The 25,368-nt window shown below is 39.8% G+C and overlaps 1 protein-coding gene across 1 annotated transcript in view; it reads left to right on the top strand.

The window, feature by feature from the left end:
* Nucleotides 1–21,040, top strand: part of CPEB4 (cytoplasmic polyadenylation element binding protein 4) — a 42,124-nt gene extending 21,084 nt beyond the window's left edge. Inside the window, exons 3-8 of the mRNA XM_018073590.2 lie at nt 9,308–9,481; nt 11,827–11,916; nt 12,411–12,529; nt 13,392–13,506; nt 13,699–13,880; nt 16,623–21,040. Of these exons, the coding sequence (XP_017929079.2) occupies nt 9,308–9,481; nt 11,827–11,916; nt 12,411–12,529; nt 13,392–13,506; nt 13,699–13,880; nt 16,623–16,850 (908 nt within the window). The 3' untranslated portion in view covers nt 16,851–21,040. The remainder of the gene's footprint in view (nt 1–9,307; nt 9,482–11,826; nt 11,917–12,410; nt 12,530–13,391; nt 13,507–13,698; nt 13,881–16,622) is intronic.
* Nucleotides 21,041–25,368: the final 4,328 nt, after the last annotated feature.

The raw sequence follows: 25,368 nt of genomic DNA, 5'->3' as shown, positions 1-25,368 counted from the left end.
AGCCTTCTTGTCTCCAGGCTGAACAATCTCAATTCTCTCAGCCTTTCCTCATAGGTTGATGTTGACTTGCTTGTGTTACTGTCCCTTTATTTTTTGGGAGTGAAGAGGATGGTTAAAAAAGGAACAAAGCCCTCATGTTGCATTCCAGGCTGTCTTGTGATCATTCCTTCCACAGACAAAAATAAATTGCGTTGAACCTATTATTGTACTTCAGGAACCCCAGGTTTAAATCTTGTGGTGTAAATCCAGCTCTTGCAAGTCACATGCAGGTGATTCAGTAAAGCACAGGCAGAATTCCTGGTGTGGGAATTGGTGGGATGGTGTAGGCAGATACCAGCAGCTCTCGGGGTGAAATGCTACGTATGAAGAGTCTGGGAACACAGTGATATGAACTGTGACTATGAATGGGAGATGTGGGAAGTTTTTGCACCTTTTCTATATGCTTTCATAAGTTGTTCAATAAATTCTATAATAGGTGTGATAAATTGTTTTGTCACTTAAAAAATACATTTTTTAGCATATGTCATCCCATCCTTCCCTTTCCTTCTGTCAGAAAGTCCATCATTAATATGTGTTTTGGAATTTACTGAAGTTACCACCTTTGAAGTAGTTTTGTGGCTGAGAAGCTGATTTGTGTAATGCTTTTCCTTCTCCCAGTTGCAAATTCTGCCTTCATTTTTAAATTTTAAAGTGAATGTAGTAACACTTTAAGTGTTCAAAAGATAAATGCTGCCAGTTATTCTATATCATAAATTGTAAGATGTATTGAGGCAAAAGATTGGATGTTTTTATAACTTCTTGTCTATTCTCCAGCAGTCATACATGAATATAAAATAAAGCTCAGTGCCACCAGCAGTAGGGTGCCTGCTTTCCTGAAATACAGTATAATTCCAATGAACATGCAGTCTCCAGCTGAGGGTTGTGCTACATGATTTGTTCTTCTGCTTTTGGTTTCTTATCTCAGACCCTGTAGGGGTTCCTGGAGAAGAGAATGTTCAAATACATATGATATTTAAGGGTTTCACTTAAATTGATTTGCAGTATTGCACTGTAACATAACTGGAATTAGGGAAAAAATACTAATACCTTGTAGACAAAGCTGTAATTATGTTTAGGAATTGTTTAGGATTTATAGCAGGTTGGTTTAGGAGAGGATTTATTTGTATTTTGATAGCAAAGAAAACTTCAAAGTTGGCTTTGAAGCTTTTGTATTTTTGAGATGAAGGAGACTGTATTTGGTTTGTCACCTTTCAGGAGTAGTTAAGTGGTTGTTGAAATGTAGGAAAATCATGTCTTGAGGTTCAGCCCACATGGCCCTGTGTTAGTCTGACAGACCTGAGAGCATCAGCAGCAAAGCAATAATAGTGGTGGTGGGTTTTAAAGCCCTCACACAGACTGAATTTCATAGTTAACCTTTTTTTTCCCATATTTCCCCTTCAGTCTTAGGCTTGAATTGTGGAGTCCCCATCCCTGGAGGTACTGAAGGAATGACTGGACTTGGCACTCAGTGCTCTGGTCTAGTTGAGAAGGTGGTGATGGGTCACAGGTTGGACTCGAAGATCTTGAAAGTCTTTTCCAACCTCAGTGATTCTGTGGTTCTGTAATTACATGCTGGAATCACGTCTAGGATTTTTTGTCTCAGTTGCCCAATCAAGTTCACTTGAGCTCCTGACAAAGGTGGATTTGCAGCTGGGCTGGGCTGGAGTGGCCGAGTTGGAAGCAGGTTGTGCCTTCTTGTCCCTGCCTGCCACTGCAGCTGGGATGGGCAGTGCATGAGAATCAGGGAATCCCACTGGAATTGTCAGGGTTGGAAGGGACCTCTGGAGATCATCCAGTCCAACACCCTGCCAAGGGAGGGTCACCAGGAGCAGGTGACACAGGAATGAGTCCAGGTGGGTTTGAAATTAATGCAGAGGGGGAGACTCCACACCCTCTCTGGGCAGCCTGTAAAGAATGAGAGCCTTTAGTGTGGGGTTTTTTTTCCCCCAAAGATGATTCTTTTCTGACTATAACTGCACCATCTCTTCAGTGAGGCAGTTTTGCTTTAGGCAGATTAAAGTCCCAAGAATTTGAAGCTCATTGCACAAGGCTTGGGAACTGTAGTTTTCCCTTTGAGTATTTCTGAGCTTTTCTCCTCCTCCATCCCCCAGTTATTTGATGTATAAAGTTGTCAACACTCACTGTTAGCAGTTATTATGCTGAGAATCTGCTTTGTGCCATTCACTCAGATTCTACCTTTTTACCATGTGAACCCAATTAATTCAACATAATCACAGGTAAAACAGTGTTACTTACCAAATGATTGTGTAGGTAGATTCTCTCCAGGGTTTTTGAAGAAAAGAAACCTGTTTGCTTTTTGTTTGTCAGTTGTTTTGTGACAGTGACCTGTAATTTAAAATTAAAGATTCTAGTCAGACCTGTACTTGAATGCTGTGGAATAACACAAACTTCATTTTGTTACTGTTCTCGACAGAAGGAATGGTAAATACTTGTCTTCAGGCATCTGGCTTTACTTGAAATAAAGCATAATATTTGCAATCTACAATAGTACTCTTGTTTTTCAGCATTTGTTTGGACATTTTGGACATAAACTAGAGCTATATTTCTTATAACATGCTTTAAAAAATTTCTTTTTACATTGTATTTCTTTAAAAATATATTAGGAAGAGAAATACAGGTTTTGGCATCTCTGCTGCTTAATTTTGCAGAATCAGTACTTCCAAAGGTGCAAATCCTTGATTTTACTCTGCAGCCAGACTGAGGCTGCTTCGCTGATTTAATACTGGCTTTGACATTGCTAAAAGTGTGACAAATACACATTCTTCAGATGTATATATAGAGGTGCTTAATTTTCTTAAGGTTGTTTTAAGATTAAGAAAGTACTATTGGAATGTTTTTCATTCTTTGAAGTTTGGTAGTGTTTGAAATCTACCAAAAAAAGGGAATCTCTTATATTCCCTTTTAGTGGCTTACTTTGGAAAACAGTTTTTAAAACAGGAATCTCATTTGACAGTGTCAAAGATGGCTGTGAGTGTAAGATGCAAAGGTCTGACATGGAATAAGTTCAGTGTCAGTGTAGATTTGTTAAAAATTTTGTTCAGTTTATTCTGTACTGATGGAATTTATGCTGGATCAGGTATCCTGAGTCGGTGCCACTCTCTACCATGCATTGGCTGTTGCTCCACAGTCAAAATATCATGTGCTTGGGAGAATTTGACTGGAATGAGATTAAGGGCTTGAACGGGGCAATGTTTTTGCACACAGGCACATGGCTCATGTTAACAGTCATAGAACTGGAGCCTAATTCTTTGGTCCATACTATTTTAGAACTAAAATCAAAGAATGCATAAAAAAGAGTACTTTTTTTGCCCGCCTTTGAATCCCACAATGGTTTGAGTTAGAAGGGACCTTAAAGATCATCCCATGGACATGAATACCTTCCACAAACCAGGTTGCTCCAAGCCCCTCCCAACCTGACCTTGGACACTTCCAGGGATGGGGCAGCCACAGCTTCTCTGGGCAACCTGTGCCAGGGCCTCACCACCCTCACAGGGAAGAATTTCTTCCCAATATCCACTCTAAGACTACTCTCTGTCAGTTTGAGGCCATTCTCCCTTGTCCTGTCACTACAGTCAGTCATCTGATTTCATGTTGAAAATGTCATCTAAGACTTCAGTTGTAAGGCTCTATTAAATAGAAAGAAATACTTTTGTGTATAATACAGGCAGATAAGATTTTTATGTTCTAATTTAAGAAACTATATATACCTCTCTGCAAAATATCTGTTTGGGTGTCTAAATTGCACCCTCATATAGAGATAATTTAACCAAAGGTATGTTAAAAATAGATGTTCTTTAGAATTTTTCTGCTCTTGGTTTGGTTAAGGAGATGTTTATAGAGATGTGAAATTGGGCTGGAGGTGACCTTATAGAACCTCTTTGTGAAATGTGCTCTTACCTGTGGTAGAAACGTGATCCATGCATGACATCTGAAAGGCATTGTGAAACATGAAATGATGATAAAATCTCTCTCTTGAGTTACAGTCAACCCTACCTGCCCTCAGGGAGTAGTGGGGAAAAAGGTAGTAAAATATTACAGTTCATATTTTAATGGCCTTGTGCACAGCATTGTAAATCTTGCTATAATTGCAAAACATAGTTCAGTGAAAAAAAAGGTAAAAATAAGGCTTTGGTGTTGTAATGGCTAAACCAGATTGTATTTCAGTTATTTTTCTATAACTTAAAAGTAAAACTAAGGCAAGTGTAAATGTTTTCTCTAATAGATTCAACAGATATCTAGCTCACTTTCAGAAATAATCCTGTGGAACTTTGATGCTTCTGTTTCTGTAAAAGTTAAGTCCTAAGTGAAACAGAAAACAGCCCAGCAACAAGTCACCTTCCCTGCTTCTGCTTAGGGGCAGAAAATGCCTCTCAGAGTATGAACAGTTTGAGTGAAAGCTTGAAGCTATGTTTGGTGTTGGTCATATTTGCTTTTCAGTATAAGCAACTGGTCACCTAAGACCAGCTACCATTAATAATACAGAAAGGTTTCAGTATAAACAAAACCTTATTATACCCCTTTAAAAAAAAAAAATCTGGATTCTTACACTTTTCTCTATTTATATAATATTTAACCATCAGCTGATGGTGGTATAGATATAAAATACACCTGAAATCACTCTGCAGGTGGGAAGGCAGCAAGAACCAGGTGCTCAACCTGGACACACTTTGTGCAGGCCAAGCTTGTAGGAAGTTTGGGGTTCAGGATGTGATTTAAGATTCCTGCAGATATTTTTCATGCTTTTTCAGCAGAATGTCATTGGGATGTGGGATTATACACAACATCCTGACAGTCTTTTCAGTGCTTCCTGTAGAGGGAAGAAAGCTCAGCATATTTAATTGGAGGTATGTTAGACACAAAATATATGTTTTTTTAAAAAACAAGGGAGAGAGGGAAATGGGCTTAAATGAAGAGAAGACACAAAAATTTGAGTGGGTTTCTTATTCATGATGTTCCTTAAAATGACAGACAGTAAAAGCAGTAGATTTTTGCAAAAGGTCATTGACTTTCTGCATGGCTTTATTTCTGACATAGAAAGGAGTGTTGCAGGGAGGGCTGAGGGGACAAAGTAATTGTTATTAATGAGCAGATGAATTAGTTACACAGACACTTTGTGTTTTTTAGGTTTTGTAACGTAATTGTTGCTGAGACATCTTGTGAGATAAGTAAATCTCTCCTAGGCCCTTTATGCAATTATTTGAAACACTGAAGAAATGGGAAAGGGAAAAACAGATCTGAGGAATCCAAACCAACTTTGTAGTTGTCTCTTTTAGGGGATGGTCAAGTGTTGTGGTATCCTGAATTAAATCTTTTTCCGTGGTTGGTAACATTTTAAGGCTTCATTTGTGTAGCAGCTGAGCTGGGTATTCCTGTAGCAAAGATTTTTCTTAATATGAAATTATGAAAGCCAGGGACAGAAAGGGTAACTCAGCTGCTTTCCTGGCTTGCCAAAAGAACATTCCTTCACTTCAATGCTGTTTGTATTTCACAAAGTTTCACATTGTGTGAAATTAATGGCGTGTGATGAACTCTGCATTCAGTGAGCAGAGAAAGTTTGTATCTGTGCTGTACTGGGGTAGTTTATAAACTGTGGCTCCTGAGAAATGTTTTGAACTGTCAGATGTTGGTATTTTGCGGGTTAGATGAAGCAAATGCAGAAAATAAGAAGCAAATTAGGTAGAAGAAAAAAAAATCTTAGTATTTGGTTCTCAAAACCTCTTCAGTAGTATTTGGCACTGGAAATATGTCCTAGTTGGTGGCTGAACCTTTTTTTGTTGTTTTTGATTCTGGTAGAGCAGAAAAATCCTCTTGCCTTGAGTGCCACAGGTGATGAAGGTGTGAGGAGTCCTCTGACCTTGAATGTGGTCACAGATCCGCAGTGGGAATCGGGTCTGCGCTCCCTGCTCTGCTGCCAGGAGTGGGTGTACCGAGTGAAGGAGCCTGTGTGGTTTTGTTAGTAATTTAGAAACCACAGGCAGGATTTTTATGGCTTTATGGGCAGAGCTGGTTTTGAAAGTGCTTGATGTTCTCTAAAATGTGCAAAGGCTGCTGAGTTTTGTCAGGGATGCAGTAAGATTGTGATTGCTTTCTGTGAAAGAACCTTAAATTTCTGCTTTGAGGACTATATCAGCATCCTGGATTTGTATAACTCAAAATTACCATGGAAAAAATTATACTTGTAAAGGCTCTCAGCCTTTAAGATTCTCCCCTAAAACCTGTGCCTCAAGAATATGCTCCAGTCCAAAAACCGAGGCTTCATCATTTTGTGTTCTTGGTGTTGTAAGTGCCTCTACCTGCAAAAGATCAGAGGAGTGAAATGATCTTACAGATGTTAAATAATCATGAAGTAAATTGGACTGATACAGTTTTTATTTTGAAAGAGGAAACGACTCCTGTATTGTTGTGGTTTACAAATATTTTAATGCTTAAATTGTCAGCCTTGGTTTTGAATGGGGAAGCAAAATAAAACACATGATGTGCTCAGAGTTTCTCATAGTACTTGCCAGGAGAATCCAAGTTTTGAAAACAGTTGGCCTACTTTCAGAAACAGATTTTAATGAGATTAAAAGAGAAAGAATGTGCAAGTTTGATTAGAAAGTTTGGCCATGCTCTGACAATGGGTCCTGGAAGCCAGCACAGAAAATGTTGTGGTTTTTAGTGGTAGAATTGATTTGTTCTGAAACATGAAAAGTAGGAACCGGTGGGTAACTTGAATTATTCCAGTAAAGTGTACTGAGTTAATATGAGATAATCTGTACTGTTGTACACAGACTGCAGAGGGTCTGGAAGGCAATTTTAGTGGTCCAGACATTTTCTCCTTTGACTTGTCAGTATTTCAGCTGGTTATTTGCCAGTAATAACTTAACCAAGGATTTTGTGGGTTGTGCAAAGCTTTTACATCAACCTAATTTCAAAACAGAAAGTAACCCAATAGTCTTTCCCTTTCTTTCTGTTGGGGCTTTTCCTCCAGCTCAGATGAAGATCAGTGTTAGAGTATTCTGCAGCCTGGCAAGGCAGAGAACTTGGTGCATGAGAAAAGATCCATTTGCTTACAGGCACACACCTAGACATAGATTAAAATAAAGAAATAACTAAAAATTAATGTGCAAATTGAGGACTAAAATTGTTTTCAAAAAGTCTCTTTCATTATCCATATCCACTTTGTCAGTCTCCTGTCAATGTGTTTTATCAGTAAGTAACAGAGATGGTGTGAGGAAGTCATGGGGGGTGGGGGGCTCAGCTTGTGAACACCATTTTAAATGACCTGGATATGAAAAGGCTTGAGAATCACTGAGTCAGTATAAAGGCGATAAAACAAGGTCTTTTGGTCCTTATAACAATGATTGAAAGGCTGTTTTCTTTCTCATTTAACATGCAGCAAGGACATATGGGAGAAGGCGAGGTAACAATATTCCTATTTAATTTTCTAATGTTGACAATGTCTCATGGGAGAAATAACCTTAAGTTGTTACTAGAGGGCAAAGTCCAAAATTTAAGATGATAAAGGAGCAGTTTCACATAAATCTACATAGTCTGCATGCCATAAATCAACATTTTAACTGAATTAGGGAGTACTTGAGGCTGAAATGGTCACAGTTCTCACAGTGGACATCACCTGTATGATTTGTTACCCTGGGGGGCTGTGTTGCTGTTTGTGTGTATGTTATGAATGCCAATGCTGGAGAAGTTTATTTTGGGTGCTGATGGAACATAGTCTATAGTGAATGTTTGTCCTGCTGGGTTCAATAACCAGATCCTGCAAACGTGAGTGTTGAGTTACCCAACAGCAGCTGATGAACCTGAAAAGGCTGGTTAGGTCTGGGGAGTTGCTCCCTCCCACCAATACCTGCAGGACTGAGATCTTAAGACATGAAACAAATGACATGTGCAGCAGTTCATTAGGGAAAAGCAGTGTTTAAGTCAATATTACAGTATTTTTCTCAGAGCAGGAAGCAGGTTTGCCCAGCTACAGAAATAGGCCTGATTATACGTGACTTTTATTTTAATTAAAGGTGTATAAAATATTATTGAAATTGCAAATAAAGCAACCTGATCAAGCCTTCCATTTTTTATTCATGTAAATTCTATGGACAGTGGATTTTATTATATTTTTTTCTTTCACATTGTTAGCTGTTTGATTTTTTGCATGGCAAACGTCTGGATATTGGTCAGATTTTCTGTTCTCAAGATGTTTTCTTTTTTAAAATCAATTTCTTTCAAAGGAAGGCAGCAAGAGCAGGATAAATTAACCTCACCAGTACATTTCTGTGGTAGATTGTGATGAATCCTGAAAAAGCAGACATAGTATATCCCATCATAGGCAAAAGGAAATGTATCCTAAAGCTTGTAGCACACCTCATTGCTTACTTTCCCTATATATATTTATTCCTAAAATGCTCCTTAAATGAGTAGAAGTCTACTCAGTTTGTTGTGTAGCTCTTGAATACTGTAACTAAAGAGGGAATTCATGGAAGAGAACAGCAGGTGCTCTATTTATGATGTTATGCAATTGCATTTATAATAAAAGGATATTATTTGAAAGTAACAAATATTAGGAAATCTGTGATAAAGGATTATCATAGAGGGAAGCTGGACTGTGAGGGGAAGCTTACAACATTTTCTCCTAGAACAATTCCACTAACGGAACTCTGTCATAACATCAAAGTAAACTTGTAGGGGGGACAGTTTTCAGTCTTTGCAGTAAATGACAGTGGGTCTTCCTGTTTTCCTGTTATTTACAAATGGGTGGTTTATGATATGCTTTGATATCAGTTAATTTAAATGTGTGATGTATTTAGCTGGTAGAATTCTTGTTTTCCCATTTGCACCATGAAATCGTATTGACTCACTGTAAGAAGCTGTTCACTGGAAAATGTGATATATGGCTTGACTTGCTTATATTCCCTTCTCTTTTTACACTTGTTAAAAGAAGTCTAATTGGAAACATGAAATATAGAAAATGGACAACTTGAGCATTTGTTAGAAATACCAGTTTGTGTCAAGTCTGTCTTAGCAGCAGCGCAGTTATGAAGGAGGTAGGAAATAATGCATTTGAGCTGCTGAATGCTACTGAAAACCAAAAGGGTCATATGAAATTGAGAACATAACTGCTCGTTCAGAGGGCGGGTTGCTCACAGTTCTGCTGATGCAGCAACTGGTGCATTTTTTCCAATTATTTAAACAGTGTGTGCTTTGTTCTGTTAGTATGTGGTTTTTTTCCTGTTTTTTTTTTTAACCCCCTCTTCAGGTCAGTCTTCACTGTTTCCAATGGAAGATGGCTTCCTGGATGATGGACGTGGGGATCAGACTCTGCACAGTGGTTTGGGATCACCTCACTGCTTCTCCCACCAGAACGGAGAGCGCGTGGAGCGATATTCCCGGAAAGTCTTTGTCGGGGGACTGCCACCGGACATTGATGAAGGTACACCCAGAAAATCTCACCCAGAAAAGCTGCTTCTGCCTTAATGGCAAAACTGGGGTGTGAAACCTTTTGTCTGTTAGCTCAGGAATGATTGTTTTCCAAACTCTTTGATACGGAAATGGATCTTTGCATTTACCACTTGCAGTCTGTGCCAAATGTGAGATCATTCAGGTCAGTTTAGACTGTAGGGTGTTTCTGCCATTGAAGAAGAAAATCACGTTGCCACACATTTACCTGACTTCAGCAGTATGAAAAGTATAAAAGTGCAAAAATAAGCAAACAAATATCACCTGTTGAAACTCAGAAATTCGTTGCAATCATTTTACAGGCCCCCGAAGTCAGTAGTAAGAAAAGTATTGCTCAAAATTTATATAGGACAGTAAGTCCTAACTCTCTGTTTGGTTGCTCATGTGTAGCTGTTGAGGTTGTTTCCAGCAGTGCTTGTGTCCTGTGGTAGCTTCAAACATGTGCGTGGTGAGAACCCAGCCAGGAGTGAATCTGTGCAGGGGCATCCCGTGAGGCACCAGGAATTTGTGGTGGGTCCATCAGACAGACACAGGTGGCAGAACATTGCAGTTGTTATTAAAAAAAAAATAAAAAAAGTCATGCACACATGTCGTAAAGCTTTGTTTCACCAGAGCTCTGTGTTCTGTATGTCTGAGTGTGCTGGGATAGTGGTTAAAAGAAATGCAGGAACAAATCTGAGAAGTTGCTTTTTTTTAATCACAGAATTGTTTAATTATGTCAGAGAGCTCATAATGTGTGGCAGTGTGCACTGCTGTGACATGGCAATCTGAATTTCACGTCAAACATTAGAGCTACTTTATTATTAAAAGGTCAAATATAACATGGTGTTTACAAGAGGAAAAATGACCTTGTTGTCTCTCTTTCTTTGTTGTTGTTGTTTGGGTTTTGCTAGTTTCTTAACTTTGTCACCTTTGTGAGTTTAAAAGCAGAGGAGTATGTCAATATTTTGGTCTCTGGACCCCAAATATTGAAGAACAGGATCTTCCTGTACAACAAGAGTGACTTGAATTTCCGAGTTGCTTCTGTCAGGGCTCATCCTGTTAACTGCACAAGTGTGAAGTAGAATAAGGAGTATCCAGTTTAAAATCTGCACCACAGTTGAATTTTTAAGGTTTTTCTGATCCTGTTTCTAGAATGCATTTCATGTATGTGCTTTGACATTAAATTTGGGTTAAGTGCTGCTCTGAGCTGAGATTAATTTTAAGAATAGGTATGTAGTGCAAATAGTGTTCTTCTTGGTTTCTGTCTTCATTAGTGTGTAATCCTGACACACAACATTGCTGGAGGTGTTCCTGAGGATCTGAAGGGCACAGAGAACCTTGTCAGTCACTATTTCATTAGCAATGTCATCAAATTGTGTAACCAAACTGAAAAAGACATAATTGGCAATGCCTTTTCAGCTTTCTAACTGCATGTGATGGTGAAAATCTGCTAAAATGTGTATTAGGAACCCCCACAGTGGTGGTACAGAAAGATGGTACAGAAACAGAGTAGAGCTGAGCAGTTGCCAGCTTAGGTGATGCTCCAGCAATGTGAAGTTTATTCCTTTTGTTTCAGTTTTTGAATGAAAAATTTATGTCCAGAGAGCTTTAAGTGGTGCTGGTTCAGCTGTGTCTGTGGAGAAGGAAAAGGGAATAATTACTCAAATTCAAGAACAAAATCCCATGTAGAAGGCTTCTGTGGAACTAGCATATGCAAATTTCTACCAGGAATCTGAGGTCAAGGGCAGAATTGAAATGGATACAAGAATTGCTCCTTGTTCCAGTAACATGTTTTTGCCATTTCACCTATAAAATTCCATAACTGTCCTCCAGGTTCACTCTGCTTTAGTTTGAGGCCAAACTCAGATGGTGTGTGCACATATGGCACTGGCATGTGATGGGAACAGGCATGGCTGGGTCTTGGGATAGGCCCTTTATTTGTTTCCAGTCCTCCACAATTATATTGGCAGAGCTGATTGCTTACTAGCAAGTCAGCAAATTGCCTCTAAACTCTGTGGGAGAATAGCTGAAGCTGGATTGTTATAACTGTATAGATGGAGGGACTCCATTCCTGCAAATTAGTGGGTTATGAACTTGTATTTGTAATTAAAAATAGAAAGAAAAACCTGATATTTGGTCTGTCTTGTTTCACAACGGGTGTTCTCTTGTTGTAAAGATTCCTCATCAGCTACTGATCATTGCTTTGAACAGCTGAACCTTGAGGGTCACAGAATGTTTGTTTATAGGATGAAGCTACCTGAAATCAGTGTTCTTCAGATGTCTTAAATTCAATTTATTTTGATTTAAATTCATGCCTTTTCCTCTCTCCTGTTACAGATGAGATCACTGCTAGCTTTCGTCGCTTTGGACCTTTGATTGTAGACTGGCCACACAAGGCAGAGAGCAAATCTTATTTTCCTCCTAAAGGTAAATAACTGAAAACCAACAGCATATGAGCATTTCAGAATAATTTTTCTTTATAAGACTCCATTTTAGACAAGACTGTTTTTACAATGACACAATGTTTAGGGGAAAAAAATCCAAACAATTAGTCCTTGGGATTGTTATAAACTGGTGAAGTTTAGAGTGTGGCTTTGCAATTATTATTCACTAAAAGAACTCTTCCTTAGCTTCCTGTTTTTATTTTATTCCATTTTGCTTTTTCTCCCCCTGTTGTTCTTCATTTTTAACCTAACCCTAAATAGTTCTTTAAAGGGACTAAATGGCTTCCACAGAAGCTGGGAAAGATTTTGTCTCTTATATGATCAACCAGAGGGCTGTAAATGTGTGAGAGCACCTTGAAGCTCGTCCCTTGCTGTGTGACAGTGTGATGACATGGTGTCAAGCATAATTCTGGGTTAAATTATTATCCTATAGGCAAATAGGCAAAACCAGTTATGTGCCTGTTTTCCCTTTGGTAGGATATGCATTTTTGCTGTTCCAAGATGAAAGCTCTGTGCAGGCACTGATTGATGCATGTATTGAAGAAGATGGAAAACTCTATCTCTGTGTTTCCAGCCCCACTATCAAAGACAAACCGGTAGGTGGAATTGTCAGGGCCCGCACAATTCCTGGGTGATAACCAAAAACTGGCCTCTTCAAATGCATCTTTTCTGTCTTCAGAATGTTAGTGTTTAAAATTTTTAAGATGTCAAATTAAGTTTTCAAAGAGAAGAGACCAACTTACTTATTTTTGAACTAGACATGAAATTTTTTAGTCTAGTTACAATGCATATTTTGGTTAGAAAAAGATGTGTTTCCAGACAGGTATTTTATGCTTGTTATTGATGAAAATGTAGAATTCATAATGTCTTTGAGTGTTGTAGGTAACATGTTTTGACAGAGACAAATCCTAAAAAGCACAGTGTGGCATTGAAGTATAAATTATTAGTACAAATGGCTTGGGGGCTGATGCAAGCTTGTTAAGAGTTTGGAGGGAATTCTGCTGTATTCCTGTGCTTCAAATTTGGCCAGCTGTAGACAAATATAAAGCAGCATAGTAAATAAACAGGCAACTCTGAAGCCTGTTGCATTGAGATAAGGCTGGTCTAGTGCTCACATTTGGCTGGGACAATATGAGCAGGGTAGATCTGTGAGCACCAGGGGGGAGTTGTACAGAGCAGTTCAGTCATGATTAAGTAAATGTGTAAGTAGAGGGTGAGCTTTTTTTCCCAGAAATTTGGGTAACAGGGAAGTGTTGAAATTCAGTATGGTCAAATGGTCTGTCTTAAGAGAGCTTATTACCACTTCATTTTGAGAAATGATTGCTGAACAAGTAGAAACTGAGTTTACAAAGTACGGCTGTTTAAGAAGTTTTCTTCTTTGTAGGACACTGTTTTAGTTTATATTACTGAGATACTTTGAATTGTGAATGGTTAAAAAAAAAGGCTTTTTGTCCATAGGTTCAGATCCGGCCTTGGAACCTTAGTGATAGTGATTTTGTTATGGATGGTTCACAGCCTCTTGACCCAAGAAAAACCATTTTTGTTGGTGGTGTTCCTCGGCCTTTACGAGCAGGTACACACTGCGTGTTCCACTGGGCATGTTGGATGTGCAGCCTCGTTTGGGGAGCAGTGGGGGAAACGAGCATTTCAGCAAGGGAATATTAAGTGGGGGATGTGAACACAACTGGACCGATCGATTTGATGCTCTTGGGAAAAAAAACCCTGCCAATTCTACAGCGCCGTTTGCTTTTCCTTTGTGGTTTAGTGGAGCTGGCGATGATCATGGACCGGCTGTACGGAGGGGTGTGCTATGCTGGAATCGACACAGACCCCGAGCTGAAGTACCCCAAAGGAGCTGGGCGGGTTGCATTTTCTAATCAACAGAGTTACATTGCTGCTATCAGCGCTCGCTTTGTTCAGCTGCAGCACGGAGAGATTGATAAACGGGTAAGGGCCGCGCTCCTCGTTCCGCGCTTCCTCTGGAAACGCTCTTCCTTGTAAACACGTGTCGCTGCGGAGGCTGTAAATGTTAGATCAGATTAACTACATATTTAGGGCTGGATTGTGCCACTTAGATACAACACGGAATAAAGATGAAGGAGTGGTACAGAGCTGCTGGTTCTGGAACGTGGGAGGCAACTGTGAAACAGACTTTCTCGAATTGCTGAGCACAGTGGGAAGCGTGTCAGCTGCCTTGCCCTTTTATAAGAATATTGCACTCATCATATGCTCCCACTGCAAGTATTTGTAGTGTTTGTGTAATGCAGGGAGTGAGGTATCTGCCAAAGATGGAGCAGTTCTTACTCCTGCTCTGCATCTTTTGGGAGAAGGGCAGAACCACCCCAGGGTTACACAGTGTGTGCTGCGTGTCCAAGACCATCATGGTAATGCCTTTTAAACTTGTTTGTGTGCACTACAGCCTCACAGTCATCCCCCACAGCTTGTGTAAAGGCTGTGTTTTATTCCTTATTTTTTTAAATTAGAGAAATATGCCAAATGGATCTGCAGTTTGCTTCTGCCCTCTTCATCTCTATAAAATGTACCTGCCAGTTACAGTGATCTTAAAACCACAGTTTTGAGAAACTCAGATGCTCACATCTCCTGTTCTGTCTAATTCATCCTTTGTCCCTGGATTTTTCCTACATGACTGTCACTACTGATCTTAATTTTATAGTTAATACAGCGGAAACCCTCCAAACTTGGCTGATTAGCTCATTATCATTTCACTCCTGCTTTGGCTATAAAGCTTGGGTAGAAGAATTGTAACAACAATTTGACTGTGGGCCTGTGAATTGGAATGTCTTTGTTCTAATCTTGGCTCCGAAATAAGTTCTGAACAGCTTTGAACAAATAATTTGGGCCGCCCTTGTGCAACTTGTGCTTGCATAAGCAGACACTTGGGTGAATAGGTCCATTGAAGCTGGTGGGACTACAAATTTAAGTAAGTACTTGTGAACTCTAGCAAAGATTTTGCAATCCATTTCCCCTTCCTTCTCTCCTCCCACTCTCCTTATTTCCTCATTTTTTTGTGTAGTTCAGAACAAATGTGTGGAGATAAGTGCTCAGAGGATTCATTGTAGGAGGGATTGGGTGCATGAGGAAGGTAAAAGTACAACAGTGGCAATGCAGCTTTTTATTAATAAGGTACTATTTTTTAAGAATTTTCTAATAATATTCTTCTGTAAAAATAAAAACAAAATTAGTAACAATAAGGGATTTCCTGTAAAATTAGGCAAGGAGGTGCTGCTAAAGGGTGTGCCCTCACAGAGATAATGCAAATGAAGTGTTCAGTGGCCTGCACTGCTGCCAAGTGCTGCCACCCTAAGTGGACCTGATGAAGCTTTTTCTCTGGAGCTGGGAAATCTCTCTGTAACCAGCTCAGGGAGCAGTTACAGCTCCTATCACACTCTGAATAAATGTGCTGAGGACACCTGTGCTGTGGTTTGGCCTCTGAAGGTGGCTGAGCAGAGGTAACAGAGCAGAATCACCACGTGAAGGAGGCCTGTGCAGCATCTTTGTCCTTTTAGCACTTGGAGAAGCCAACACTCCTCAATCCATTCCCAACCTCACACTACATAGCAGACTAGGGGATGGAGAATATTTGTCTGCTTCTGCTCTTCTACAAATTCATTCTTCTGAGCTGGCACAAAGGGGTTTTGGGAAATGCAAGTTGAGCACTGGAAGAGGAGAAAAACTGAGGTCATTAAAAAGGCTGCTGTGCTGTTTCTAAGTAGCTTATATTTCCTGTAAGCACAAATGACATCAAGCTACTTAAGTCTGGACTGTGATAAAATCGAGTAAGTTTTAAAACACAAGAACTTGTGAATGTCCTTATTTGACTGAGGTATTTCAGAGGCTTGTGAGGTGCAGAGAGGAGCAGCCCGGGGGCAGATGCAGAGATAACAGTAGAGATACCAGTTGAAGTCTGGATGTTTGAAAATGTTTGTGAATACATCTAATTAAATGGGCTTCAGAGAAGGGTCACAAACACTTCCAGAGCAGGAAGTTGTACCTATATTTGTTTCTGTTGCACTGAATTACAGCCCATCACCTGGCCCTTAATGCCAACAGCGTAGGCGGGAATCAGTTCCCTGTTAAGCTTCTCATTGTATCCCAACAAGATCAGGTGGATTTCCTTTGCTGAGAGGACTAAGTCATGGAAAAAAAATACAGACATGAGCTATTTATTTAGATAATAAATGACTTTTTTTAATGTTGGGAATTCCGACATTGCAATTTGCAGACCACATGCATATTTAATCTGCAGTTACAGTGTTGTATAGTTTCCATTCCTGCCTGAATGGGGAGGATCTTAATTGGGCATCACCATGTTTAAAAATAACCCCTTGGGATTTTCCATTTTTGATGGCAGTCTGTGTATCAGCAATAGGTTGATTGGGCCTTTCTATAAATCAGTGACAGCATGTGTGATGCTGATGGTCAGCATTGGTTTCTGGGGTTTTTTAAAGGATAGGGATTGGGAGCAGAACTGTTCTCAAGTGACTGGAGTTTTGGGTGTTCAACAGCCATGATCGTGTGTAATCAGGGCAGAAATTCTTGAGTGTAAACTCCCTGCTACAGAACTCTGATGGCCATCCTGCTACAACACAGAGAGTAGGTGCTGTGGAATTGTCCTTGTCTACATTGTAATTAAGCACTGTGAACTTTCTTCTCGTTTTCTGAACGCAGGTGGAAGTTAAGCCATATGTCTTGGATGATCAGCTCTGTGATGAATGTCAGGGGGCCCGTTGCGGTGGGAAGTTCGCTCCGTTTTTCTGTGCTAACGTTACCTGTCTGCAGTATTACTGTGAATATTGCTGGGCTGCTATCCACTCACGCGCTGGCAGGGAGTTCCACAAGCCCCTGGTGAAGGAGGGAGGAGATCGCCCGAGACATATTTCATTCCGCTGGAACTAAAGGATCACTGCAGTGCTCATTTGCAGGCCTCCAATTAAGTGCACTCTTCTGTTCTCCCGACTGCCCCCAGCCCTCCCCGCCCTGTCTCTTACTCACACAGCATGTCCTTTTGTAGTAGTCTGTAATTTAACAATAGTATAATGAAAGAATTACCTATAATATGGGTATTTTATAGAACCTTGTCATTGAAAACTGTATTGGGAACTCCTTTTCGTATCGATAACATGTTGCAAGTGAGTTGCATTCTCTTGTCTTTACTACCGAGAGAACACTTAATTTCCTGCAACGTTTTCTTAGAGGAGAGAAAAATATTAAGAAAAGAGAATTGAAACAATAGAGTATTTTGGTTTTTTAATTAAATTATTGTTAATAAAGAACATAATAATACTTTTATTAAATAACCATGTAACAATAACACTATCAGTCTGTTCTGACACTTTTCCCCCAGGGAAGCCTGTTTTTGCCTCTCTTTTTTGTTTGGACTTTGGATTTTTCCAGCAACAGATGAAGTTAGCATTTACCTACCAACAGGAAAGAGCATGTTTAAAGCAACAAAAATGCATGAGCAAAGTTGAAGCAGCGCTATAATAATGATTTTATTTTTTTTTTTAAATCTCTTAAGGGTTTTGAGGCTGAAATTTTAGCTCGGTGTGTATCTGACCGTGCCTCTGGCTACCACCCGCATCCAAATTACTAACGAGATAGGCAGAGCTTACTATATTTTCATCAAAATGATTACATTTTAAGAATTCCTGAATGTAAAAGTTGAGTAAAGTTACTACTGAGGGGGGAGTGCACTTTTTTTTTTTCTTTGAGAGAACTCAATTGTCTGGTTACAACCCTAGATATTCTACCAAAGCTAGAGTAATGACAACTAGTGAACTGGCATTTCCTCTCCTGAAGGATAAATATATAGATTTTATTTTTGATGGCTATATATAACTCTATATCCTAATATACTAACATTCATCAGGGGCCAGCTTTTGCTCTCCATTTTGACGTGAAAAAGTAGAAAACCTAAAGATACCTCAAGGATATCACTGATTTTTACTGAAGTTTTGATATTCCATTGTGGCACACAAACTCAAATTGGCTGTTTATTGGTTTCCCATGTAAAGTCAGTTTAAAATCCCCTCAAATTTATCGGTAACAGACGGCATGAACTGAAGGAGTTTTAAATCTTGTTTTGCACTATTTTCTGAATTTGTGCATGGAATGGTGCAAGTGTGCACACGCCTTTCTTACTCTTCCTGTAGAAGGATCCCAGCTGAGATTCCACCTGTTCAGAACTAACTATGGGGAGATAAAGACACACAGGTGTTTGAAGTGCCAACCTTGCGAAGTTAATGCCGGCTTTATTGTAACTGAGTTGTACCTTGAGAAGCATTAACCCAGTCCATGTGAGCTGTGCAGGGGGTTAGTTTGAAATAGTCAAATGAAGGAGTAGTTCTGAAAATTATTTTTATTACCTTTGAACTAATTCCCTGGCCAACTTCTCAAATGATGATGCAGCAGTGTGCAAATGAACTGATTTATTGGCAATCTTCTGAGTGGCCTGGGACTGTCCCAGAGTCTCCCAAACCAAAGACTTGCCTCAGCACTGCTTGGAAAACATCTGCTCTGTTAAAAGCCCTCGTGGGCCCCCCTCATCCCCTTCCCCCAGCCCCGATTATCTGTATGAGAAGCAGTTTTTATTTTCAATACAGGCTTTAATGAACTTATACCTTACCAAGTTCCAAAGGTCAAAATGGAGACATTTGCTGTCTACTAGTCAAGTATAGCAAGGGAGCTGCTTTTACTGAAATCCCTGAAAATATTGACAACAGTAATGCAAATGCAGAGTGCTCTTGTGTAGATTGTCAGGGACTTTTTTTTCTCTGAAGTACATAATTATAGTTGGAATGTTCCTTTAATTTTTTTAATGCTTGTAGGTGGCTTGGGGTGTGCTATTGTGCCGATCCTACCCAGCAAACAGGTGAGGTGGGTTTCCATTACAAGAAATAACACTGTTTGAGAACTAGCTTTGAATAATAATTTTTTCCCTTTGTACATGACCTGCTGAATTTCGGTACAGTGTTTTTGTAGCTAACTTATTTTGTCATGCACATAATGTATATTTGTTATGCACTACTTTTGTATATCTTGTTTTTCCAACAGTGAGCATTTTTAGGCACACTTTTCACTGACGGGATATCTCTTTATGCAATACCTCAATTTTTCATATTGCAAAGAGTAGCTTTTTGTACTTTTATTACTGAGAGATCTTCATATACTTCATTTTTTAATATAAATAATTTTAATAAATTTTATTTTCTTATATTCTGCTTTTTATACATTTCAGTGCTCTGCATACATTTTGAATTATGGATGTTGTGCACTGGCAATGCTATTTTAGAATCTGCAGAGAAAAGAAAGCATGTTGCTTAAACATCTTAGCCCAGCACCAGGTATTTGGTGTACATATAATTTAAGAAATAGTATATGTAAAGTTGAGAATTAAAGAAGAAAAGCATGAAAGTGACAAATGACACTTGTCTTTAGACCCATGAAATTTAAATGCATAAATATAGTGTAGAAATTTAAAAGTCAAGAACCATCAAAATTGTCTACCGCTTCTTACTGAGTTTTTAAAAATTATACACAAATGCAGACGTTTTTGGTGAATGTTTAGCCATTTTTATTATTAATAAAGAATCGATGTTAGGTGTTTGATGCAGAAATGTGTCTGCTCTTTTAAATTATATTTAAAGAATAAAAGAGAGCCTGCTGGGTGGCAGGCATGTAATGTTAGTATGCATGACTAATGTAAGAAATTGTTATTCTACTAATATTCACTTGTGATTGTGTGACAAGCGTGTTTACAGATCCTTTGGTTACACTTCGATTTACAGGGCATAAACAATTATATACATTACTCTGTGCTTCAATAGTGATGACATGTCCTTCTGATTCCATGGGGTTTGTGGTTTTGGGGTTACCATGTAGCTCCAGACGTGATTAACGTGTAATTAGGTACCAGTCGTGGGGCGTCCCTTCGATGAGCAGCGGGGTTGGGGAGCGTGGAGTCGGATCCCCCTGGCCTGGCACCGCCCAGGCACTTCCAGTGTAGTTACAGAGTAATTACATGGTTATTTTTGCAATGTAAAATAAAGTGTTTCTGATTATTTTATATGTAAAGGAACCCCACTGCCCCGTGCTTTTTGGTATAGTCTCTACTTCTCCATACACAGACCTCTGCAGAATGCAAATTTCAACCTTGCAGTGACTGAATTTAGCGTTTTATAAGGATGCTGTTGGAAAGACTTGATAATTCACCCCTTGTGTTTTTGAAGAGTTAAAACCTTCTGTTCAAAGGTGATTTAAAACTTGAATGTGATGAATTGTGGCAAGTTAACTTCAAGTTATGTGCAATACCTATTTCAGACTTCTGGAAGATCTTTGCAGTGTAATTCTTTGTTTTTAATTGCAGACATTTAAAAATGTCATTTTCTACTGTTCTAGTAAATCCTCTTTCTTGCTGGTGTTTCTAAAGAAAAGAATCAGAAATCAATCTTTCTACTAATGTAAATTTGAGATTATTTTTAAAAAAAATGGAATAAAAGGTTTTGGTCATTTGCTTTATTTTATTATCTTATTTTAAAGCTACTGTGATAGCATTGTAAGAATTGGGACAATATTGTATTCAACTGTTTTATTTTTTATATTTTTAAATTTTAAAGTATAATTAGTTTTTATAATTTTCATCAGATTTTTTGTTATATTTTTTGGAAGTGAAACTTTTAGCAAGTGGGTGTCTAGTTTTTACTAATCCCTAATATGTTTTTCCCCCAATGTATTGCTCATATTATCAGAAGGAAAAGTTATTTAAGTATGTCAGTTAATTGTACTACTTGGCTGAATTTCCATATAGTTTTTACTGTGTATGGGGAGGTTGTAGTATTTATTATAGCATTTTAAATAAGGGTAATTCATTTTTTATTAAAGTCATTTTCACGTTTAAGTTCATATTTTTGTATGTTCTACTCTAAGTTATATAACACAAGTTACTTTTTTTAAAGAGTTCATTTGTTGAAGTGCTAGTGAAAATTAATGTTATTAAATAGTTTGCAAATGACTATTTATACCAGTATGCATATAATTTTTAAATATTTGTAATGTGAGATGTTGAATGAATAAAACTTTTAACTCAATGTTTCTCCTTAACCTTTTTATTTTGATCTTCCTGTAGACACTTGTTCCTTTGTGGCTGAGGCTCGTGGGGCTTGGGGACGTGATTTTGACAGAGGTTACGGTGCGTGTGTGGCTGTGTGAGGTGAAAAGGGCTTTAGGGGAAGTTCTGGTGCCCTGTTCTGGTCACAAAAGTGCAGTGAGGTTTCCTTGGGGAGAGGAAGGAGGGTGAGAGATGCTGAGAGCCCCGAACGCTGCACCCAGTCAGTACCAAATCCATGGGCAGAGCTGCGCACTGGGAAGGGCTGTGTCTGGGGGGCTGTAGAGCTGCTCTCTGTTGAATCAGGCTCTGAGAACCCTCTCTACTGCTTGGGTCCATGTGTTGCATGCTAACTGTTTAATTTTGTGAATTTGGTGCTTGTTGAGTGTTCAGTAGAAACCTCATGGAGCTTTGGAAAAGCCTTTCAGCAGTTCCAGCACTGCCCTTCCTGTTCTTTGCACAGCCTTAAGTGTGTCAGCCTGGCCAGGTAATTGTAGTTGGGTCACTTGTTTGTGCTCAGTGTTCTCTGCAGCTCATCCAGAGAGGTGAAACCCAAAACACAGCTGGGAAATCCAGGTAACTGGGCAGGTGACTGTTCAGTGAGGAGAGAACCCCTGAGGCACAGGTTGTGCCAGAATGGTTTGGGTTGGAGGAGACCTTAAAGATCATCTTGTTCCAACCCCCTGCCATGGGCAGGGACACCTTCCACTATCCCAGGTTTCTCCAAGCCCCATCCAACCTGGCCTTGAACACTCCCAGGGATGGGGCAGCCACAGCTTCCCTGAGCAACCTGTGCCAGGGCCTCACCACCCTCACAGGAAAGAATTTCTTCCCAATACCTAATCTAACCCTCCTCTCTGTCAGTGTGAAGCCATTCCCTCTTGTCCTGTTGCTCCAGGCCCTTGTGAATAGTCTCCAATTTCCTTGTCGGCTCCCCTCAGGTACTGGAAGGCCACAATTAGGTCACCTTGAACCCTTCTGTTTTCCAGGCTGAACAATCCCATTTCTCTTTAGCATATCAATCAGAAACCACTGTGCAGCTGGGACAAGCAGATAACCAGACTGGGGCCCGGGCAGAGCCCAGCAAGGCATGGACAGACAAGGATTCTTTTTAAATTGTCTCATGGTTGTGATCTGATAGAAACAGAAGGAGGACAACTGGCATTTTAAAGAGCTTGCTAATTTCAGTCTTTAATTTAAAATATCTAAGTTTTAAAATTCTGAAAAGTTCCGTGAAGTGTTACAACCTTATATGTTTGCTCTTCAAGGATGTTCAGCAGGAACTGTGCTGAAAGAATTCAAGAGTTTTGTCGCTAATCTCATGTGCCATCACAGAAGGAATGGTGGTGTAAATGTTAAATAGATGGTGAGTATCAATCTTTTGTGTGAGTGCTCCAGGAAATGCAGATCTTGCAGTGATGGGACTAGTTCTGCCAGAGGCTGATTACATCACTTGCCATTGACTTCAGACGATTCCCAAGTAGGAGCTAATGCCTTTAGAAACTAGTTTTTAATGAGAATGAAAAGTTTCCCTGGTGGCTCGGTGCAGGTACTTCCATTCCCTTAAAATGAGAGTGTGTAAACAGAAGAGCTGGGATGCTTTGGGTGAGAAAGAGAGGCTGGATCAGTGCTGCCCTTTGTGCCAGCCAAGCAGCACCAGACAGCAGTGACCAGTGTGACTTGGCTGGAAAGAGTTATCCCTTCATTCTCTGCATCGGGATTGTTAGGAAATAGTCACAGTTCAGCCTCTCCGATGTGTTAGCAAATTCCTGTCATTGTTTTCCAGTGCAAATGGTGCTTACCAGAGGCTTATCTGATGTTTTTTAACAATTATGATAGACTTGAAATTTGGTCCTGGAATATGGAGGGTTTAAGTCTTTGGATGCCATGGTGGTGGAATCAGCAATGTCCTTCACAAACAAGGCACTCCCTGGCTGATTTCAGTTCAAAGTGCTGTAAACTTAGAAGTGTTTTATCAGGATCCAGTATCTGATTTACAGCTGAGGATGTGCATATTCAGTCTGAAATTCTTTTGTTCTGAAGATTGCAAAATACTTTGTGAATGTTTAATAAATGAAGTTTTCTTATATAGGCAGAATCTAAAACATTCAACTCAGTAAGGTGAAATGCCAAAGCTCTGGAGCATTCAAAACTCCAAATGGTCACTGTTGGTAGTGATCACATGATGGCCTTTGCTGATTCTGAATTGCTGGGAAGTAACTTTCTAGGACAGATGACGTAACAAATCCCTTTTGGGTTCCAGTGTGTCCTGAAGCTATAAATAAATGGTACAGGCAGACTCCAGAAGGTGGAGGTTGGCCTGCTGGGTGAAATTCCAGAATTTCTACGGTATGGAATCCCAGCTCTTTCCTTTCAGCAGAAGCTGCCCCAGCACAGTCACTGCCAGCTCTCCCTGGTGCTCCTTGCACTAAATGAGCTGCCACATTCCACATTGATTGGAGGTGGATATAACCCATCTCGTGCTGATTTAAAGGCTGAGGTGTATCTTCCAGACAGTCTCTGAGCTGTCATATTGTTGCTGGACAGTTTCTTCTGCCAGTCCAGATTCTCCAGCCGCTGTTTATTCGCTCAGCCCCAGCCCAAAATGCACAGTGCCTGCCTACAGGAAATCTAGGACAAGTAATAGCCTCAGAAAGGATAGATGAGGAAAAACACTGGCATCTCTTCCTCTGTGTAAAATAAGCTGATTCAGTCTGTCAGTATGAAAAACAGCCTGTGGGATAAGAATATACTCACAGCTGTCTATGCAGTCATAGAAATTGAAGGGGGTGAATCAGTGCTCTGAATACATCACTGAAAGTCTTCCTGAATCCTGATGCTCTGATTGATGCCATCAGATATCACCTGTTTTCATGACACAGGAACTATAATTTCCTGACTTTTTGTAGAGCTTGTCAGAGAGACAATTTGATACTAAATGTTGATTTATTTGAATATATCTATCACTAAGGGAAGCTTTCTCAGTCACCTTGTTTATGGAGCTTGGGAGACCGTGTTCTCTTAAGGTTCTGTCACAAAATCTGCTGGTCAAAAAGTTCTCAGTACTCCTGGTATATATGAAACATAACAATATATAAAGTCTGTGTTTGACTATGCTTCCAGAAATTTATTTCTGGTAAGTCATGAAAGCTGAGATTAAATCCTCTGAACACAGTGCAGGTAAAGGGTAACTCTGAGGACACATTTTTGGGTTTCTGTTATTCTTAATGTTTAAAATGGACTTAGTTTTATTGCTCTCACCTATGTGGTATTTTTTTATTCCAAAACTGTAGCAGGTTGAATTGATTTGCTTTTCATGGGATTGAAGAACACAGTTTTTAAATGGCAGAGTGATGGGGTAGATGCAGTGGACACACACTGTGTGCCTTAATAACAGCCCAGATCTGAAATCTGTGGAAGGGTAGCAATGCACTAGTAGGGCAGTGCATTTAAAGAAAAAAGAAGTCTCTGCCAACCTTCTCCAAGCCAAGGCTTGAAAAAGTGTTTGCTCACTGTAAATCACCATCTGACAGCGCTGCTGACTCATGGACTAGGATCAGTTTGCTCAGGGACTGTTTAGGCCTTGCTATGCATTAACTTGTCAATTTAGGAGTGTCGCTTTGCAAGACAGTGCTTGTGGCTTTAAGCTCATGCCTAGTGCTGGTTTGGGTTGGAGGATGCTCATGCCAAGTGTTTCTGAATTTTCTGTCAGTGACTTAAATGCAATTTCTTAGGTTTTTGAGGAATTCTCATCACTAAGCAGCAGGCAGTAGCCCCCAGCTTTGCTTCAGTGGACCAGCTGTGCACAGGCAGATGTTGCTCTGTATACACTGGCAAAATCAACTCAGCTCTTCAGTCAGTGGCAAGAAAATTTGCTCAAGCATTGCTTTTACGGGGGGGAGGGTGTCTTTGGAAGAATGTGATGGTGGAACAAAGCACTGACTGCTTCAATTTTCTCTGCAGAGTGAGCAATCCATGGAGACAGGAGCCCTGCTCAAGTTCCTTTTCTGGCAACATCCTGATCCCTGTGGGTATGGAGGCAGGGAATGTTCAATATCTGAGTTCTGCAAAGGCCCCAGTGCTATCACAGAGAGGCCTCACTGCTGAGAATCACAGAATTGAGTCTGGAAAAGACCTGCAAGGCCATTGAGTCCAACCTGTGACTGATCCCCACCTTGTCACTGAACTTTCTCAGCAGTGTGTTCACACAGGGTCTGACTGCTCATTCCCCAGAATAGCAGGAGTAACTTTTAATATTTAATTTCATAGTCTCTGCAGCCTAAAATATGGTAAAGTTTTCTTGTCTCTGAT

Source organism: Manacus vitellinus, unplaced genomic scaffold (assembly GCF_001715985.3).
Source record: "Manacus vitellinus isolate BGI_N305 unplaced genomic scaffold, ASM171598v3 scaffold_25_pilon, whole genome shotgun sequence".
Lineage (NCBI taxonomy): Eukaryota > Metazoa > Chordata > Aves > Passeriformes > Pipridae > Manacus > Manacus vitellinus.
The sequence above is the reverse complement of the archived record's forward strand: the minus strand, read 5'-3'. Positions and strand labels throughout refer to the sequence as shown.